The sequence below is a fragment of the Topomyia yanbarensis genome, chromosome 3 (assembly GCF_030247195.1).
Source record: "Topomyia yanbarensis strain Yona2022 chromosome 3, ASM3024719v1, whole genome shotgun sequence".
Lineage (NCBI taxonomy): Eukaryota > Metazoa > Arthropoda > Insecta > Diptera > Culicidae > Topomyia > Topomyia yanbarensis.
Genome location: NC_080672.1, coordinates 74,767,178 through 74,788,691, shown reverse-complemented (window position 1 = coordinate 74,788,691; position 21,514 = coordinate 74,767,178). Strand labels below are relative to the sequence as shown.

General features: G+C 44.2%; 2 protein-coding genes across 2 annotated transcripts in view; one reads left to right on the top strand and one right to left on the bottom strand.

Annotated features, from left to right (window-relative positions):
- LOC131688855 (glucosylceramide transporter ABCA12-like) overlaps nucleotides 1-10,383 on the top strand; it is a 38,153-nt gene extending 27,770 nt beyond the window's left edge. Inside the window, exons 12-18 of the mRNA XM_058973430.1 lie at nucleotides 7,369-8,112; nucleotides 8,174-8,354; nucleotides 8,420-9,229; nucleotides 9,289-9,396; nucleotides 9,454-9,849; nucleotides 9,904-10,170; nucleotides 10,229-10,383. Coding sequence (XP_058829413.1) covers nucleotides 7,369-8,112; nucleotides 8,174-8,354; nucleotides 8,420-9,229; nucleotides 9,289-9,396; nucleotides 9,454-9,849; nucleotides 9,904-10,170; nucleotides 10,229-10,294 — 2,572 coding nt within the window. The 3' untranslated portion in view covers nucleotides 10,295-10,383. The remainder of the gene's footprint in view (nucleotides 1-7,368; nucleotides 8,113-8,173; nucleotides 8,355-8,419; nucleotides 9,230-9,288; nucleotides 9,397-9,453; nucleotides 9,850-9,903; nucleotides 10,171-10,228) is intronic.
- Nucleotides 10,384-14,217: 3,834 nt separating this feature from the next.
- Nucleotides 14,218-19,815, bottom strand: LOC131687004 (uncharacterized). The gene is made up of 5 exons (XM_058971039.1): nucleotides 17,278-19,815; nucleotides 16,465-17,130; nucleotides 16,065-16,395; nucleotides 14,777-15,999; nucleotides 14,218-14,646 (listed from the first exon to the last, which is right to left on the bottom strand). Exons 1-5 carry the CDS (start codon nucleotides 19,813-19,815, stop codon nucleotides 14,218-14,220), a joined length of 5,187 nt encoding a protein of 1,728 aa, XP_058827022.1.
- Nucleotides 19,816-21,514: the final 1,699 nt, after the last annotated feature.

The following is a 21,514-nucleotide window of genomic DNA, read 5'->3' as shown; positions in this document are numbered from 1 at the left end:
TGGCGCCTCAATGGCCACTGCTCGCTATTCGACGCGATCTACTCGCTCCAATCCACGGAGGTGGATCTAGCCTACACATGATCTATCCGGTACACTAGACAAACCCCTTCGAACTTCTTCGAACCTAGGGCATTCCAAGACTACGTGTTCCTGTGTCTCTACACGTTTAGGCACTCCGGGCAAAGGGGTGACGAAGCATGTCCAAATTGATGCAGGTACTTCCGGAAACATCCGTGCCTGGACAAAAACTGCATCAAATGAAAGTACACCTCGCCATGCTTCCTACACACCGACACATTTGGGATGGATCGGTGAGTCCACCTTCCTTTCTCCGCGTTGTCCCACGCTTGCTGCCACTTAGCCAACGAGTCCGCTCTGACCAGTCTCTTTGCGCTTCGTGTATTCCACCGCTGGTAGCAATCCACGTCCTCAGCCAGAGTGATGCAGTTAGTGGGAATCATTTCGGCAATGACGCAACGACCTCCGACCATATAGTTCTGTATGCGCTTGCGACACAAACAGCCATTAAGCGAAACGTGCTTTTCAACTTTGTCCGGTTCCGTGTTGAGTTCAGTGCAGCAGCCCAGGCCGGTACACCATACCTCAGTATTGAGAATGAGACATCCGCTAGGAGTCGTCTTGTCCTGCATCTTGCTTCCCCAATATTATCCTCGCAGCCTTCTCACATACATAGTCAACATGGCTGTTGTAATTTAACCGATCATCGACTATAACACCCAGATATCTCAGCATACGCATGGATGAGATTGAGTGTCCGCCGCCGTTGATCACGACACGCTGGATTTTTTTACGGTTGCTGACCAACACTACCCCCGTCTTGTGGTGAGCCAACTGCAACTTGACATCAGCCATCCAGGTTTCCACAATACCTATTGTCTCTGCCATCAACATCTCCACTGCCTCGGGGGTCTCGCCAGTTATCTTTTGGACAACGTCATCTTCAAATCCGAAGGTTTCGACTCCTCTAGGCCGTTGCAGTGTTAATACACCGTTGTACATTATATTCCAGAGCGTTGTGCCGAATAAGGTGCCCTGTGGTACTCTCGCCGTTACCCTAATCAACCTGTGCCCTTTTGCTCGTCTCGTAGACCAGCACTTGGTTCTGAAAATAACTTCTCAGAACCTTGCACGTTCTTCTCGTCGATCGTAACCACGGCGCAGGAGCGATTACCCCTTCTCTTTTGCTGTGATGGTTCCTCCGCGCTCGCGATGACTGTGCGGATGGCATCCACCGAGATCCCTTTCCGGAATCCGAACTGCCTTTGCGATAGTCCGTTCTCACTTTCAACGTAGTTTAGCAACCTGTTGAACCCTTTTCAGAAGTTTACCAAGAGTGTCTAGCAGGCCTACAGGCCGATACGACGCTGGATCTCCTGGTGGCTTCCCTGGTTTTGGCAGTAACACCAGCTTCTAGGTCTTCCATCTGCCATGAATGCTACTTTTATTCATCCAAGCATTTCGGTGGAACTATACTGAACATGTCCGGAAACACCAGGATCGTTCTTCAGTGCCACATTAGGGAACCGGGAGCTTTCTTCGCTTTCAGCCCTTTAGCTTAATTTTCCTCGGCATTGTTACGTCACACGCTCTCGCTAATGTTTTTGATAGCTCATCAGCATTCGAAATTTTTTTTTATTTCGATTATACAGGTTTTCACCTTAAGGTCATTCGCCTCTTCGGGTTAGAAAAATCTCTTATGAAAAATTTCTAACCCTATGTGCGGGGTCGGGACTCCAACCCAGGTGCGCTGCGTACAAGGCAATCGATTTACCAACTACGCTACGCCCACCCCCTGGTACGAAGTGTTTCCACAAAAAGGTCGTTGTCAAAGTCCTTTATTTTCCACTTCTGCTCGCCAGTCCTCACTCTCCCCGTTACAATGTAATTCCGACGACCAATGGTGTAGTGGATCGCCTGGTGGTCGCTATGTGTGTACTACTGACAAACTCGCCAATTCATGTTATCCATCAGCGACGCGCTGCAGAACGTTACGTCGATGATGGATTGCTGTAGTGTGATGTTAGAACCGCTATGATCCGGCGTCTGACTATGGCGATAGTCATTAGAACGGAGGCCTTGTCTTCCGCGAGAACCGCTACTATTGAAACGCAGGCTAGACAGTGGCCTTGAGTTTACTCAACAGAAACAAACAAGTCTTCGATGAATTCATGCACTGTTGTTGACTGGTAGGACCTGTGGAAGAATAGACCGGAACTTGAGCGTGAACAGAGTACACGTAACCTAACGTTGGCTCGCTGGCTAGATAATGGAAGTAGCTTCCATTCAGAGGCCGTTGAAGCTGAAATATGGCGAAGGATGACGATTCTACGAAGCAATAATAAAGCCCACGAACGATTGACTAGCTTACGCTGGATGACACATAAAATCTGTTGCAGAATATAAATTAGTTGGAATCTAGAAAACAAACATGGCGGAATAGCGTAACTTAAGGGTCAGCCCCCGTAGAATACTCTCTAGGATGCAGCGCACGCTGCCGACAATTGCCACCATGGGGGCTTTGTAATTGATTTTGTTGCAGTTAGATGATGAAACTAGTTCGCGAGACTTCTTAGGTTGACACTATCCAGGATAGTGGATGTGGATTGGTGTTCACAACCCTAATGAAGCAAAGCAAAACAGTAGCAATCATTGATAGACTTGACTTGGGTTGAACAGAACTTGTGGTTCGCCCCCTGGTATTCACGGCTACAAAGTATCGTAGCTGTCTAATGCAGCCCAGTGGGGGCTTGCAATTAATCGTTGACGATGCTTGGTACCAAGGTTGCCGTTGGAACCCCGAACGATGTTGGAAACTCGGCGCAGTCGCCATTTCAGTGGTTGTAGGTTGTTCTTCTTTATTGGAACCATGATGCCTACAAAGATATTGTCCCGTTGGCGAGTCCATTTTGTTCGGTTGTGAAGATCGAACAGATATTGCGTAGACCATTTCTTCCACGGCGAATCGCTTAAAGGAAGCGAGGAACGCTGCACTCGTTAGGTCTTCAACGTGCTCTAGGAGAACAGCGAAAATCGCGACAGTTTTTTCTGGAAGTAGTCCTTCGGATGGGGTAAATTTCCTGAAACGGCCTGCAATAGTTGACGCCTACTTTCAGAAACGAAGGTGCAAGAGTAACTCCTTCAGATGGCAAATCGGCCATCAGCTAGAAAACGCGATACGCATTGGCAGATAACTGTGTTAACCAAACGTTTGATTCGAGTAGGTCAATACTTTTCACGAACGCTCGCATGCAGGAGCTGCGAGTCCGCGTGGTAATGCTTCAGATAATAATGTATTACAATGAGTGAGGGGGTGATGTTGACTGAGGTCGAACGAATGGAGGCTTGTGAGATATCGATATTGGTGCGAAGCGAAAAGCGAGGATCGCAGTGTAAAGATATTACTCGGAGGATCTGTCGTCGCCGGCAGTACAGTCAACCTTTACTCCAACAATGAATGGTCTATGTCTTCGACGGGCGTATCTACCTTCCAACTACTGCGATCTTGGAGCACCCATAACGGATCCTCACACTCTTTGATACCGCAGTTGTGCCGGAGTCATCCCGCGCGAGATAATGTTAGCAGGGTTCTCCACACCTGACACGAGATTCCACGAACTAACATTAGTATTATGCTGAATCTCCGACATCCGATTTGCAATGAACCATTGCCATCTGGATGGTAGTAACGGAAACCAGTACAACCCAATCGTCGAATCGATCCAGAAGTATGGTCTAGTTTGCATCTTTTTCTTTCGCTTCAAATCCTCTAGTGGCGCGACTCTGGACTTGGCTGCTAACAATCGAACAGATATCTTAGCCCCCCCCCTCCTTTATAGCGTAAATATAGGCAGGCACCGTAGGTCTCTGAAGCGTCGCAGAAGCCTTGGAGCTCGACCCACATCAAATCTGCTCGAAACGTCACCCACCGAGAAACGGAAAGCGAAGACAAGGCAATGAGGTTCCTCCTATGCGTCTGCCAGAAGGACTGACCCAACACACAATGTTGCTGGATATTGGCTTGAACAATTCTTGTTCAGCGTATTCTCTCGGATCAAAGGCTTGTTCAGCTTGCGGCATTTCACCCGGCAGTGGGTCATCCCAAACACATTGCTGTTTCCACAACGTTTCGAGAAAGATTTTTGCTATGACAACAACTGGTCCAACTAGACCAAGTGGTTCAAACAAACGAGCTGCTTCGGCAAAAACCGTTCGTTTAGTGAACACAGTGATATTGCTCCAGATCGGCGAATGAAATCAGAATTTCTCGAATTTAGGTTACCACAACAAACCTAGCGTTTTGACTTAGGAACTCGAAAAATTCAACTCAAGTGTCACACGATCATCCAATAGAGGGGGATAAATCAGCCAGAAGTGCGGGGCAATTCGAATCCCACTTCCGCAATGTAAAACTTCGTTAACTCGATCATCACCTTCGTTAACTGTCTACCGTCTTCTATGTTATCTGCTCCAGTTAGTATATCGTAGACATAGAAATCTTTCTTCAGTGCACGAGCAGCGCGGGGAAACGATTGCAACCCATCTTCGACCAACCGCTGCAAACATTTCGTCGGATGCTGTACCATATGTAACCGTCGTTAACTCAAGCACTGGTTCGTTGACTGAATCCCTCCATACTATACGTTGGAGGTGTTGATCGAGTGGCTGCACCCGTATCATCCCATACATTTTTACGATATCGACAACGATAGCGACTGGATGAAGACGGAGACGGATTATGATCGATAGATCTTTTTGAATTAAAGGACCGGCCCTTTAATGCGTCATTCAACGAAACACCAGATAACGACTTGCAAGATGCATCAAACACGACTCGGAGTTTGGTCGTTGTGCTGTCCGGTTTCAAAACTGCATAGTGTGGAAGGTACAATACGAGATGCTCATCAGTTTGACTCATAACCTCCTTCATGTGACCTAGTTGTTGAAACTCACGAATAAACTCAGTGTAACGTAACCTCAACTCGGGATTCGAATGGAACCGCCTTTCTAACCCAGCAAATCGACGGAAAGCTATGTCATTCGAATCACCGATCTGCTGAACGATGAAGGCTCTCTTCGACAAACGAATCATACGCTGGTTCAAAAAAACTGCGGGTCTTCAAGAATTATATTCTCAACAAGAGTCCACTGAGTTACGTTGTGCCAATTACAGGGGGATATCTCTCCTGAACTCGGCGTACAAAATACTGTCGCATATCCTGTTTAGCTTGAGGAATCCTTCGTCGGCGAATACCAGGCTGGTTTTCGTGAGGGCCGATCAACGAAGGATCAGATGTTCAGTCTGCGGATGATCCTAGACGAATTCCGGGAGTACAACTTGCAGACCCGCCATCTGTTCAGTGATTTTAAGGCGGCATACGACTCAGTGAAAAGAAATGACCTGTGGCAGATTATGTCAGAAACCGGTTTTTCGGCAAAACTGTTTCGTGCGACATTGGATGGTTCAAAATCAAGTATTCGGATTACAGATGAGATCTTAAACTCATTTGTGACATTAGATGGATTGAAGCAAGGCGACGCACTTTCAAATTTGCTACTCAATATGTATTGGTCTTGAAGGAGCTATTCAGGAGAGCTGGCAGGCAATGGAAAGGAACTATCATCACCAGGACGCATATGCTCCTTGGTTTTGCGGACGACATTGATGCAATTGGAATCGATTTTAGAACAGTGGAAGAGGCCATCGTGCCTTTTAAGAGGGAGACAGCGAGGATAGACTTAGTCATCACCACAGCCAAGTTAAAGTACATGGTCGCAGGTATAGAGAGAGGCAGATTTAGTGGTGTTGGTTCCGAGGTAGTACATGATGCTAACGTGTTTGAAGTGGTCGAAGAATTCGTTTATCTTGGTACACTTGTGACTTGCTACAATGATGATTCCCGTGAGGTAAAAAGGCGTATTGTAGCTACCAACAGGGCATTTTACGGTCTACGTAACCAGCTTAGGACCCGCAACCTGCAAACATCAAAAAAAATTCGCCTTATACAAGACACTGATTCTCCCTGTCGCTCTTTATTTATCTTTATGGCGAAGCATGGACGTTGAGGGAGGCAAATAGGAGTCTTCAAGCGTAAAGTGCTGCGGACAATACTTGGCGGGATATGCGAAAATGGAGTGTGGTACGAATATCGGAAGAAAGAATTGCAAAAACAATAATCAGCAGGGAGCCAGGAAGAGGATGCCGACTTCGCGGAAGGCCACGCATACGTTGGCAGTGAAAGAGGGCTTGAGATCCCTGAACGTGCGGAGGAACTGGAAGGACGCCGCCCAAGACCGACCAAGATGGAGCTCTACGATACGCCCGGCATTGGCGAGATGACACTGTAGCCAACAAGGCAACAAAGTAAGGTAGGCATTCATTGCCTCTGCTGCAAAAACGATTCCAAGTGGGCCTTGGCAATATGCTTCGTGTTTTCGTAACGATTCTCCAGTATACTCCAGGCCACATCATAACTCACGGATGACATCTTCACCGAACTGATATCCTGCAGAGCAACCCATAAGACTTCAGATAAGTAAATCTGTCTATGATTGTTAGCTAATTGTTTTCATGGATCAGACTTCTGAACGTGTCGCGAAAGGTAACCCACTCTTTGATCTAACCGCTGAACGTCGGCAGACGAGTCTCTGGAACCTTTACTCACCGCATTCCAAACTACGCGGCCTGCGAAGCCGAATAACGGATAGCTGTTGTATCCCTGAAAAGATCCAACTTCCAACGCATAAGTTCACTCTTCAAGTAGCAATACTGATCTTTCATTACCATTATTATAGGTACATTCTCGGCATCTCTTGCTTCGGTCATTGCTTCAATTCACACTGAACATTCTTCATCCTTATCTTTCGTATCAACCACTACTAGGTCTGTAACATGATCCTTTAACAGCAATGCTTAGCAACCGACATCGCTCATCGTTAAGAAAAGTAAAGATAAGGAAACTGAGTATCTGTGGATGTCCTGAAGCTGGTGTGCTGTCACCACTCCTATGGGAACTTGTGGCTTGTTGAACTTCCCCGTTTATTTCTTTCGGACAATATTGATGGCTGACTGGTGACTTCGCACAAACTTGCTGCCAATTGAATCCGCACCACTGGGAACTTCCATGAACAATTACCGCAAAAAAAATCCTGGGGCCCCCGTTTCCAGCTTAATCAAAAAACCATTCTCGATAATGTTCTAATATGTCACTAAATTCGAATTTCTAGCTTGAGGAAGAACACTGGAATTGCATAGAATAAAATATGAAAAGGTACCCGGGTACCCTGTCGGACTCATAACGGTTAATTTGATAGACTCATAATCATCAAATCATTCGCTTCCTTCCACAGCTTACAACCCCTGTTCGACCAGCTGAACCTGTTCCAGGAAAAGACCCTCATCCTGAGCTACGATCTTAAGAATGAAAATCTCCTGAATATATTCAACGCTGTGCACGCTCGTGAACCTCCTCCAGTCGAAAAGTCAGAGCCCGAAATTGTACCTGCCAACGGAACTCAGGAAACGAAACCAATCGAACATCGACAAAGCACCTTCCAGATACTCCGGTTCCTTTTGCGCAAGCGATACCTACATTTCTGTCGCAGCTATCGACTTCTGATCTGCATGCTGGTTCTTCCGACACTGTTCGAAATCATCGCCATGCTCTTTATGACCATCCGACCACCGGGTGAGTACGATAAAGCTCTGGACCTGACCGACCGATTGTACGAAGGAGCTGCTGAATTCTACACCAAGACCGGTAACGGTACCGCCTTCGAGCTAGACGTCGACAGCAATATCTTAGCACACTGCAATGAGGCAGACTGTTATCTATTCAATAGCTCAGAACAAGCCTTCCGGTGGATTTTACGAACAAACGCAGAGTTCGAAGAACGACGCTACGGTGGCTTGACAAACCGAAAGGATAAGCACTTTGTTTGGTATAACAACAAGGGATACCATTCAATGCCGATTTGGTTGAACATGCTAGATTCGGCGATCCTAAAAGCAGAGTTGGAGAACAATACCTACAACATTCACACAATCAACCATCCATTGAAGATAGAGGAAGATGAGTTGACGGTATCGTCTATGTAAGTTTAATGATCCAAGCTTTTTTGGTATTTCTAAATCCACTCTTTTCTCTCTACGCAGACTTCAACAAGTTGCCGACGCTGGAATATCCTTGATTATTCTGCTATCGTTCAGTTTAGTGCTAGCTGGAGCCTCCGTTTATATAGTAAATGAACGAACTCGTGGAGAGAAGATGCAGCAAAGGCTAGCTGGAGTGAAGCTTCGTCATTACTGGGGAGTCGCCTACCTTTGGGATGCCATGGTAACGAGAACAAATCGCCAACTGCGTTTGATTCATCTAATCAAACTATTTCTTCTCTATCGTAGATATTCCTGATCGCTGTGGCCCTAGCCGTTGTCGTCTTTCTAGCCTTTGGCATCCCTGTTTTCGTAGATAAAGACCAACTGGGCGGAATTTGTCTGCTACTAGTGTTCTACGGCTTTGCCTCCATTCCAGCCATACATCTGTTCGAGAAGTTATTCAACGACGCCAGTTTTGCCAACATGTCCCTTTTCTGTTTGAACGTTATCACCGCTTTGGGAACACTGACTATAATCATCCTGTTCGACATTCTCGGCGAATCGGAGATGACAGAGCACATCCGAAACGTTCTGAACCGTGTGTTCCTGATCCTTCCACAGCACGCTCTCGCGGACGGGTTGATTGAACTCTCGAAGAACTATATCCAGGCCGAGATCTTCAAGCGATATTACATCAACACGTACAAATCTCCGCTGGATTTACTTCAACCACATTTGATTGTTTTGGCAGCGATGGGAGTTTTGTTTATGGCCATCAACTCGGCTGTCGAAAGGAAAGTTCTTCAGAGATTCTTCCTCGCAGTTGAAGCTTCACAAATGCCGGTTTACGAGCTTCAAACCGTAGATTCGGAGGAAATTGTTATGAATGGCAATGGGAAGAAGAAATCTTTCACAGCAGATCAGATCCTGTCGGTGGATCGGCTGACCAAACGTTACCGACAGGGTGATACAGTGGTCAATGATGTTTCCTTTCAGATACACTACGGGGAATGCTTCGGGTTGCTGGGAACGAATGGAGCTGGTAAATCTACGATATTCTCAATTCTGACTAGGGAAAAGCTGCAAAGCAGCGGCAGTTTCAGTTTCTTTACTTTCGTAAGTCGTAGTTTTTGGTTAAGGAATATCAAATCTCATAAAGTTCGCTTTTCTATCAGAATGGCCTGTCCTACTGCCCGCAGAATGATTTTCTGGACCCTTTGCTCACCGTCGAAGAAGTCATAGAATTCTATGGCAAGCTGCGGAATGTCGAGAACGTCGATAAGGTAGGTATTTCTATACTTCAAAACAACGCTGAAGACTGACCAAAACTCCTATTTCAGTTGGTGATCGAAACTCTACGGGAATATCACCTCGAACCTTACAAACGTATTCTAGTGAAAAACTTGAGCGGCGGCAATCGTCGCAAACTGTGCGTAGCTGTTGCCTGCTTTGGCAACACCGATATCATCCTGATGGATGAACCTACCAGCGATATGGATCCGGTAACTCGATCTATTGTGTACCACACAATAGAGCGGCTAAACAGCCAGAATCGCTCGATCCTGCTCACATCGCACAGCATTTCTGAGATCGATCACATCTGCCAGCGGATAGCGATCCTGAAGGATGGCCACCTGCTGACGGTGGATACGCCGGAAAGCTTGACCGAGCTGTACGGCAACAATTACCTGATCACCCTTTACCTGGAGGAGAATCGGGAGGTGGATCTTATTAGGGTAGGTTGGCAAGATTCCAGCTATATTCAGCTCTAGCTTATCATTTCTTTGTAGTCCATCAAACGCGAGTTCAACATCAGCCAGGAACTGATTCAGAATAAAAACACGCTGCAGTTTGTATGCAAGGTACAACCGGAGCGGAAACAGGTCGGTGCAGAAAAGCTGCACGCGAATAGCCAGGTTACCATCAACCTGAATAACAATACAATCGATTCGGGCCCGGCACTGGCAAGTAGCATCAGTGTCTTAGTTTTAAAATTGCACCAATTTGCCCAAAACAATCGGTTACGATACACGATAACCAGGTGTTTGTTGGATCTGGTAAGATGCACCAAGATGTAATTTGAACGCTAATTTAAAATTGTTTTCATTTAAACAGGTGTTCGAAACAGTCCTGCAAAAACACGATGAGGAGCACACCAATCCTAGTTTCGTGGAACAGTAAAGTAGAACCGTCCAAATTTCATAAAATTCCTTCGTGAAGTTAAGTTACATAGTGTTAAGTTGGTTTTAGAATAAAACAATGGACATCAACCAGGGGTAAATTTCCTTTACGATCCGAAACACCTTCCAAGGCAAAGAGTATTTTTTCGAAATATGTCCTACTGGAGCTGTAGAGCTAGGTTCTCGGCAGGGCTCCCAGTCAGAATCACTCACTACAATTGAAGAGGAGACGGGAAATGTCACCCACTAAAACACTGCTTAAGGCCAATTGCAGCAAGCCATAATTCTGAATGTGATATTCATTGTGCGGTTCAGATATACGCGGGCGTAGGGACATCCCGATCACGTGAATCATCGCGAAGGACTCGAGTTTTTGTACTTTAACGTGCTCGATCGCGTGGGCGTTAGTATTTCACATGTGCTAGCGTGTATGTAACTTCGCGTGTATAAATGCGATTTAATAGCTGTGTGTATAATCGCATATTCGCGTGTGTTCTTGGATGATCGCGCGAATCTGATACTTAATTTCCGGTGTACGGTCCAGATGCTAGAAGAGAGTGAGTTATTCCATATCAATAGAATTCCCGGTTATGTCACCAGTCAATATGAGCGTCATTTTTTAATTGTTCCAACTGAAGGCATGGGCTTAGGCTGCTAGGGCCGAGTGGAGGAACTACCAAACGTAACCGATTCAGGATCGCGCGAACACGGGCGTTTGTTTGGTTCACTATTGGGACCACGTTTGTAAATTTATAAATGCTGAACCGTTCACTTAGTCATCGTTATACCGTTTGTGATTCGAGCGTTTGTATTTTAACGGCTTTGTCGCGTGTGCGTATTAAGTTTGCGAGATCGCGGACGTAGTTGTGCGTAGACAAAGCTCAAGCGTATGTATGTTAACGTGTTTGTCGCGTCTACTAGCGTGATAAATTTTATTTTATAAGCAGTGACTAATCGCATATTCGCGGGTATTCTTGAATAATCGCGCGGACTGTAACTTAATGCTTAATTTTCAGCGTACGGTCGCTAGCTTCCAATCATATCGCCGTGTTTCAACGTGTTGTCCAGTGAATATGAGCGTAATTTTTTGATTAATCCAACTGAAGGCATGGGTCTAGGTTGCTAGGTCCGAAGGTAAAGACTTCCGAACGTGACCGCGATGAATTAAGGCTTGAGACCACGTTTGTAAATTTCGCGTCTGTGACCAGGTTTGTATTATAGCGAAGGACACGAGCGTTTGTACAATTAGAATGGGAGAGATTGTGAGTATATATGAGCGAATATGCTATTGATTGTGTTAGTGAGTGTTAGTATGAGTCTAATTTAAGATATAGTAAAAAAATAACATTCCGAATAAAGAAAAAAAGCAAAAAAAAAAGTGAAATCGTATAACTTGGTCGATAATACACCGGGAATGGATGATTCACGTGCATCAGTAAACTAATCGTACCTAAATTTATCCAATTTATACAATCCGATCTTCCCGAATGTATCGAATCAAATGCACGATTTAAATACCGGAAAGAGGTGGCCAACGAACCGTAGGAAGGATTACCCATTATTGTATCATATACGCAAGTTCTGCGTCCATTCCCTGACCCAGCTGTCATACATATTCAGACGCACACATACACAGATAGACACGCGACTAACACAACAATTGTACACTAGTACAAAAACTACAACTATTGCTACAGTAACACCTATCGGCTCTTATTTTTAAATTTCTTTAATTAATTGGCCTGTGCACAATAAATCGACCGATCAATCGACACACACTGCACTGCGAGCCGCGTCCGCCAACACCGCCATTAAGCTGTGGAACAATGTTTGCAAACACGGCCCGCAGCAAAAGTCAATCCACGTCGACTCGCCAGTCGGCCACGCCTGTGCGCACAAGCTGGTGATTGATCGTTAGTTTTTGACAGGTGCAGAGTATGAAAAAACATATAACTCAAAAGTGCCATAGCCCTCTCGGTATCCTCGATGCACCACTATCGTGACATAATGCAATAACCATCTCGAAGGAATTGTCTAGCAGAAATTCTTTAAAACTGATGCACGAAATATGCCTGATGATGTTTGCAATACCTTCAAACCCATCCAACTAGGGGAGGGTCCAATGCTAACAGTATTTATTGCGAGAAAATTCACACAAAAAACGCTTTTAATCCACCTAACAGTGTGATGAGACATTTCTTCTAACTCTTATAACTCTCTTCGGATATTATATCGTTTGAGAACATTTAGAACTTGATGTTTCGCTATTTTTTTGATAACACATACTACATGGGATAGTGGCAGGACTCAGAGAATCGCTCAAATCAGCATAGGACAACATCAGTGCTAGAAATCTCAAACCAAATCAATGGGAAAGCGAAAAAATGGCCCATAAAATAGACATACCAACGAATTATTGTTAATGCTCTGTTAATAAAATATCCAAATTGTGGTATTCCTATTGAATTGAATTTTCCTAAAGGGGTTATATATTGTACTGAGCCAAAAAAATCGATTTTTTTTAATTGATTTGAAGTTTAGACTTTACTCAAATTTCCAACGCGACTGAGAACTAAGACATCAACGCTTTTTCTTGAAAAGGGCGATACTAGCAGTGATACCATTCAAAGAAAATCAACAGTGAATATTTCCAGACTTGGTTTTATATCCTATTTAGGAGCTATTGTGTTTTTTTACATCCTAGATTGCATAATTCAGTGATCGAAACCCAAAACTTCATGAAGTATTTGAAATTAGTAAATTAAAATTTGTGTTTGCTATTGAAATTGACAAAATGGTAGTATCGCCCCTTTGGCGATTGTTTACTTTTTCGGTCCCACCTATCAGCATTGAAGTATCGTCCTTACGTTTTTTACAATACCAATTTTACAATTGGTGGGGGTTTGGTGAAAATCGATCTTACTGTCCAAACGGCATAATTCCGAAACCGTATGTTGTCCGATAACAATATTCCGTCTCTTGTAATTTATTCTTTCGTGAAAAGGTTACAAAATCCTAAATATATATATTATAAATTAGTTTTTAGTTCAATTTTAGTATATAAGTGCATCTTACTTTAGTGGATTTGTTACCGGTTGACTCAACAATATTCGCGAAGAAATGGTTCCTGTCAGCATGGACCGGATTCTAATTTTCTACCTAGTATAAGTGTTCATTTATTTTTAAGACAACTCAATTTTGATAGTTCATTTTTTCTCACCTTTGCATAAGCTAGAATTAGGTAGCGTGGTTTTAGGTTAAGTATTACAATAATTCACCGATTCACCTCTATATAAAATATTTAGATTTAACTTTAATTTTGATTAGGATTTCAATGTATAGTATACCTGACTTATAGTAGTGTTCCAATTAGATGGGATATTAGTTATTAAATTAATTTTAAGTTTAGCTAACAACGGATCAATTTATCTGCTTCACTTGCAATCCTAATATGCTTCTTCGATGGCCTATTTGTCTCCCCTTTGACCTTTGGATTGCTGCTGACAATCCTCGCACAATGCAAAGGGTGTGACTGCGTTTACGATACAGGGGCGTCGTACTGATAAGGAGTAATTGTGCAAATTCTCGATGTGGCGGAAACAACACTCCCCCGGGAATACGCCAATGGTTTCCCTAAAGCGTATTAAGTCTAACGCCTACGTCGAGGATAGCTAGCTTCACGGCGGGTCTCTCATATATACCATTTACCGTTTGTACAGTTGCCGATCTTACCTGCCCATCTTTAGCTTGTTTAGTAGCAATTATTCTACCTTTTGGCCAACAACTGCGAGGAAGTTTTGGGTCGACTATGATGACTATATCATTTACTTCGAGAGGTTTTACTGGAGCAAACCATTTCGTCCTACGAGTAATTGTTGGTAGGTAATCGCGAAGCCACTGTCGCCAGAAGTCGTTCGCCATATTCTACGACTGTTGCCAGCTGTTCCTTAGCACGATTGGATTGTCAATGTAAGGTACCCATGACTTGAGGCCATTCGATGATCCTAAGAGGAAGTGATTCGGAGTCAATACTGGGGATTCATCGTCATCAACAGGAATGTCGGTCAGAGGACGCGAATTGATGATATTTTCGACCTCCAACAGCATGTTTTCCAAAACTTCATCGGTAGGCAGCCTACTGGTTTTAATTTTGTGCAGATTCTGTTTGACGGAGCGGATCAAACGTTCCCAAGCGCCACCCATATGCGGAGATGCGGGAGGAATGAAGTACCATTGAGTATGGCTTGAGGTAAATTCCTTAGCTAGTTGATCATGGTTGAGATTTAGGATTGCGGTCTGAAGTTCCTTGCTTGTTCCCTGGAAATTCGTTCCTCGATCACTGGTATTCCCCTTCTGCTCATAATTTTCGAATAGCCATAATGCAGGAATCCGTAGATAATGTGTGAGCGAGTTGTACGTAGATAGCACGAGTTGTGAGACACGTGGCTAAGACTCCCCACCGCTTCTCCGTGCGGCGTCCTACTGATACCAGCATTGGACCAAAATAGTCTATGCCCATGTGTGTGAATGGACGAGCGAATACAGCCAGACGCTGCGGCGGTAGGTCGCACATTGCAGGAGGTTGAGGATTTGCACCGTCGATTTTGCACTGCTGGCACTCCCTCCGGATGTTATTGTATGTAGCCTTTAGTCGAGGGATTCTGTAGCGCTGTCGCAACTCATTGATGATGGTCTGATGATTTTGGTGGTTGAATCGATTATGTACATCAGCAATAATAAGCCGTGTGATGTGATGATCTCGTGGTAGGACTATAGGATTAGCAGCATCATGGTGAATGAATGGGCTATTTTGTGCTCTACGACGGATTCGAAGGACATCGTTCTCGTCTAACACAACACACTTGTTGAACAAAGCGCTGTTCCTAGAAATTTCTCGTTTTGGTCCTTCTAAAGAGCGATTCCTCATGAGAATAGCAATTTCATCGGCGTAAGCAAAACTTTGAGCGAGACGAAACAAATAGTATTCGGCTTTCACAAACTCTTGCTTGATCAATGGACCGCAAATTAGATTCTTCTTCTTCACGCTTCGCTTTAGGTTTCCGATGTAGCGCAATACGTAGGCTACTCGGCGCAAGAGTATTTTCCATCCAGAGAAATCCAGCGGTTCGATTACTGGCTCACATGAAGCAACATGAAGTAGCAGGTGAGGACGAAGTTCTTCAACTGTTGACGATTCGACGAGTTTTGGAGATTTTGGCCATTCTCTTTCCGGAAACCAGAGAAACTCTGGACCTCGAAACCAGCGGTTAGACGCGTCGAGATTGGGAGTTCCTTTCCACTTAGTTCCCTCGTCCGCAACATTCAGTTTTGTCCCAATCCAGTACCATTCGGCTGCATTCGTTGCATCCAGGATCTCGCTGACACGAAATGCAACAAATTGGCTGTATCGTCGATGATCCGAGTTCAACCAATATATCACATCTCTAGAATCAGTCCAAAAGAATCGCTTTATCACTTCGAATGAGAGCGATTTAGTGATGGTTTCCGCGAGGCGCATGCCGATCACTGCGGTCTGTAGCTCGGATCGCGGAATAGAGAGGAACTTTAGAGGTGCCACTTTCGTTTTGGCACCGACCTGCGCGCACTCTATAATGTCCCCTTGACGAAATCGTAAATAAATTACCGCAGCAAAGCCATTTTCGCTAGCGTCTACGAAGGCATGCATTTGTACTTCTGTATCCGCTGCTAAAGATGTTTGAACCCGATAACACCGAGGGATTCTGACTGAAGTAACTTGAGGTAAAACTGACAGCCACAGTAACCACTTCTCGGAGTGTACATCTTCAATCGGGTCATCCCAGCCGATCCCGGATCTCCAGATCTCCTGTAAAGGACTTTAAGGAACATCAGAAAGTGTGCAATGATGCCCAACGGATCGAAGATCATCATAAGCATTCTAAGCACTTCCCGCTTGGTCGGTCGTTGATGGCCTGAGAGGAGGTCTTGAGCATATCGTGCAGACAGCTTGTATGTGAAATGATCCGTCACAGTGTCCCACCACATCCCAAGGACCTTTTCAGTGGCATTTTCATCGCCGATACTTAGGTTCTTCTCGTCGGCGGTGGCTCCGTGTAGTTCTGCCTGTACATTGACTGAGTTTGAAATCCAATTTCTCATCTCAAATCCAGCTTTTGCGTGGATCATTCAAACATCGTTTGCTATCTGCAAGGCTTCCTTTTCTGATTCGACGCTAACAAGCATGTCGTCGACATAGTGCTGCTTCGTGATGGCATGGACTGCGGCTGGGTAGTCCTGCTGAAATCTTTCCGCGTTGTGGTTTTTTATGTACTGTGCAGTACTCGGCGAACATCTAGCACCGAACGTCATTACCATCATAATATATACACTGGGATGGAGATCTTCTGGCTTATCTTTCCAAAAGAATCGTTGGCAATGCTGATCATCCTCACGAATCTGTACCTGATGGTACATTTCACGAATGTCTCCACACACCGCCGTTTTGTATTCCCGGAATTGTATTAGTACTGTTAGCAAAGAAGTTAGCTGGTCCGGACCTTTTAGTAGTACCGAGTTTAGAGAAATTCCGTGAGCAGTTGCAGCTGCATCCCACACCAGCCTTGTCTTACCCGGTTTGTTCGGGTTATCCACTGGGAAGATTGGAAGATACCACACTCTTGTGTGAGGTAAACGCAGTTCTTCTACAGTTAATTTCCGAATATAACCTTTGGTGATGTAGTCGTCGATTTTCGTGGTAAGAGTTTCTGCCAAAATTGGATCCTTCCGCAGTCGGCTATCTAGACATCGCCATCGCCTTAATGCCACTCCTTCACTATCTGGTAGTCGTACATTATCGTACTTTCACAAGAGGCCAGATTCAAAACGACCATTTTTTGGTCTTGTTAATGTTTCAAGTAGCGTTTGTGCTCGTTGATCCTCTGTTGACAACATTGGCTTGCCCGGGGTATGGATTCCGAGACTATCGAGTGTAAAATAGTTTTTTACTGCTTTGTATAGCGCTCCATCGATCTCCAGATTGCACTGGCATACTTGAAGGCTATGATAGTTCACATAGCGAAAGGCCTTCTCCTCTCCTACACAGCTTCCGTATACGGCCCATCCGAGGCGCGTTTTAACGGCTATTGGTTCCTTCGGTTTACCTTCTCGACTCTCTTTAGCATATCCGAGGCCTGCGTGATCTAATCCTATAAGCAGCCTTGGACTGACATTGTGGTATGATTCTAGTGGTAGCCCGCGTAAATGCTGGAATCTCTCCTGCATGTTTTCTACCAGCAACGTTTGCGGTCGAATTTGCAGCGCTCCAATTGTTTGTATTGAGGACAGGTTGTACTTTTTTGTCGAATCTACGTTTCCGGAAATTTGTAAGCTTACCCTTTGTGAAGAGCTTTCTGTCCTCCGCGCACCACCCGTCCATTTTAAGCATAACGATTTTGCTGGTCCTTTCAATTCCAGCTCATCCGCAAGGGATTGTTCTATCAACGTAAGCTCAGATCCATCATCGATAAATGCGTGTGTTCGAATTGTTTTCGAAGGTCCATACAGAATAACAGGAACAACTCTAAAGAGAACTTCCGATTGTCCTTGGTGCACGTTACACGTCGGTTCGTTGTTTTGCCCCACTACAGTCGATGGCTCGTTCGATGAGGCTGATTTTTTATTATACTGACCTTTACTAGTGTGCAGAAGAGGGTGATGTAGGTACGAACAACCATCAGTACCACATATTTTTTGCTTGTTACACGATCCGTTGTGCTTCCTGAGGCATTTTCGGCATAGTTTACGTTCCCTCACCACTGCCCACCTAGACTCACAGCTGAATTCCGCGAAGCGTTTACAGTTAGTTAGTGATGAACAGCTCCCTTTGCATACTATGCACTGAACGCTGGACGATTTTTCGAGAACAAATGTCGCTTTCTGGACAGGTCTCGTGGGCCTTATGCCCTCGCTATCCGTTGCTGAATGATAGTTGAGAAACGTATCCTTTCTGCTTGTTCGCGGCCGTTGATCCTGACTGGGAGTTGTCATAATGGCACTTGCATCCTCTGCCGTGGAGTATAACCACGAGCTGAAATCAAGGAGATTCGGTGTAGGGTTACTTCTAGAAAACTTGGCCCAGTCTAGCTTCAGGGTCGGTGGTAATCTTTCCACCAGCTCATATCGCAAGGAGACATTGTATACGAAGTCACTCACTTCGCAGGCCTGAATCGTTGCAACCAGGTTCTCGACCGTCAATGCGAAATTGACAACCGTTTCTAGTTTTTCTATATTCGGCGATGGTAAGCCTCGTACCTTGCCAATTATTGCCTGGACAATGGCTTCTGGCCTTCCATACAGCATCTTCAGAGTGGATAATACTCCAGAAACGTTCGATGGATGAAGTAATCGGCACCTAACTGCCTCCAATGCCTTACCTCGCAAGCACTTACGAAGCCGCAGCATGTTTTCTTCGTTAGAGAAACCGCACATCTGAGTGGAGGTGTTAAACATTGAATAAAATAGAGGCCAGTCCTCAGGGCTACCGCTAAACTCCGGAAGGTCTTTGGAGATAGCCTGACGCGCAGCAATTTGACTGCGGTTCAATATGCACACAGTTTCATCGTTCACATTTTCTGTTAGCTGAGGCAGCCTTGGTGGTACTGACTGCTTTGGCGTGGACCGTTGACCGGGAACGAACTCGTTTACTTGTAGGGTTGGTGGTTGATCTATGTGCCGTTGAGAATTTGAAACATGGCTCTCTAATGGCCCTTCCGAGTGGTTCGGTGCGCTTCTATTATGGTTTTCTCCAGCAGTCTCGGATAGATTCAACTCACCAACGCGTTCAGTAGCAGCTATCCAGTCTTGTATTTTCAACATTTTGTTGGAATCGGTTTCGCTCACAACTGAGGCAGCGTCCGTTTCATCTTCTAGTAGAATGTCGTACATACGTTCAATATAGCGTTTTTCTAGCATAAACTCAGCCTCCAGCTTCTGCAATGCCAGATCTCTTCGTCTTTTTGACTCACTCTTCGAGCTACCCATCTTGCTCTGGGACAGCGATTTCCTGTCCTTTGGCAGTCTATCCTTACCAAAATTACTAAGAATCTGGTCACCGGCAGTATTTTGTTCCGATGGAGTGATTGGGTCCTTTATGACATCGCACATGGGACAAATCCAACTCACATCTGCAATTCCTGCCGATACCTCCACACAGGAGAAATGATGCCCTAGGTCACAAGTATCACACTGCACCATTCTACTGATGTCAGGTTCATCACAGGACTGACAATGGTTTCTTCTAACCTTGCGCGGAGGGTTCCGTCTCACATTATCGTTGGATAAAATCTCGACCTGCTTCTTGGCCTCTCCACTACTGAGATTATCTGTTCTCTTCGGTATAGTTCCAGTTCGAAGGTATGACCTTTTATCGTCAACATCTTCCTTCGAGGTCTTACTACCGGTAGTGGCTGGTGTAGTACCCAGACCATCTGATGTCTCCGCGATGGATTTCTTCTCTGAATCGTTCTTCGATTTCTTCGACGGCATCTTTAGAACCCTTAAAGATTTTGTAAAATGTTGTCCGATAACAATATTCCGTCTCTTGTAATTTATTCTTTCGTGAAAAGGTTACAAAATCCTAAATATATATATTATAAATTAGTTTTTAGTTCAATTTTAGTAGGGTGATGAGCCTATTTGAGCCATGTTTCCATTATCACCCTACCCATTTGAAGCCGTTGGTTAGAGCAGTGTCTGCCATCCTTGTTCAACGCATCGAGTCAAATGGTAGCGCAACAATAGGGGCACTCGATTCGAGTTTTCATTGTGCTCAAACACGAGAATTTTACTGTTTTCAACGCATTTGTGTTATTATATTGGTTCTTAACAACGAAGCAAAGCGGTTGATGTCAATTTTTACGTATTCAATTGATTGTAAGGCAAGAGATTACCGAAAGAGTGAGACACCTTGCTTAGTATGGTGAAAATAGGCTCATCACCCTATATAAGTGCATCTTACTTTAGTGGATTTGTTACCGGTTGACTCAACAATATTCGCGAAGAAATGGTTCCTGTCAGCATGGACCGGATTCTAATTCTCTACCTAGTATAAGTGTTCATTTATTTTTAAGACAACTCAATTTTGATAGTTCATTTTTTCTCACCTTTGCATAAGCTAGAATTAGGTAGCGTGGTTTTAGGTTAAGTATTACAATCATTCACCGATTCACCTCTATATAAAATATTTAGATTTAACTTTAATTTTGATTAGGATTTCAATGTATAGTATACCTGACTTATAGTAGTGTTCCAATTAGATGGGATATTAGTTATTAAATTAATTTTAAGTTTAGCTAACAACGGATCAATTTATCTGCTTCACTTGCAATCCTAATATGCTTCTTCGATGGCCTATTTGTCTCCCCTTTGACCTTTGGATTGCTGCTGACAATCCTCGCACAATGCAAAGGGTGTGACTGCGTTTACGATACAGGGGCGTCGTACTGATAAGGAGTAATTGTGCAAATTCTCGATGTGGCGGAAACAACACCGAAATTTTTGAAGTTTTAAACTTATGCAGAATTAATTTTTCAGAAAATAGTAACAGAGTTCGTGTCTTTATCGAATTTGTTGAGACTTTATTGTAGTCATGAATATTAACCTGAGAAAATTCACCATAAATACTTCTTGGACGATATACCGTTAAAATTATTTTATCAAATGATGCGCTGTTTAACGTTTGTAAAACTCATCGAAGATACTAAACCTCCGAAATTGGCGGTTTCAAAATGATGTTATCTTGACCTTAAATTACTGTTTTTGAACATTTGACCTATACATATAATTGGTCATACAACAAAAATCAAATGCTCATCAAAATCGATCAGGACCTGCTAGAGTCGAATGGAAATCGTCATTTTTCATAAATTTCTCTCTACATTGGGAAAGTGTTATCCTCGTTATTAATCATATTGCTTAATCCAACGGTGACCAAAGCTGAAAACATATTAATCATATTACGTTTTCATCTCAACTCGACGCATTACCAAAATAAAAACCTGTTTTAATCCACCTAGTGGTGTAATTGTGCTTTTCTCATTTGTCCAAACTACGATTCCATGGCTGGTTATGTTCAATACAATGGTGGAAATGAATATTACATGTTCAGTACGATTTGCACATACGTACAATGGATAGCCACGATCTTGAGATACTATGTGATACTGAAACATCGCTTGAAACCAGC

Excerpts from the sequence above, each read along its gene's own strand:
- LOC131687004 (XM_058971039.1), bottom strand. The coding sequence starts at position 19,815 with ATGCCGTCGAAGAAATCGAAGAACGATTCAGAGAAGAAATCCATCGCG. Across the intron at positions 16,396-16,464 it reads CCTTGCAGATAGCAAACGAT|GCAGAACTACACGGAGCCAC; the intron begins GTTTGAATGATC and ends GTCAATGTACAG. Across the intron at positions 14,647-14,776 it reads TTGGTCCAATGCTGGTATCA|AAGGGGAATACCAGTGATCG; the intron begins GTAGGACGCCGC and ends AATTATGAGCAG.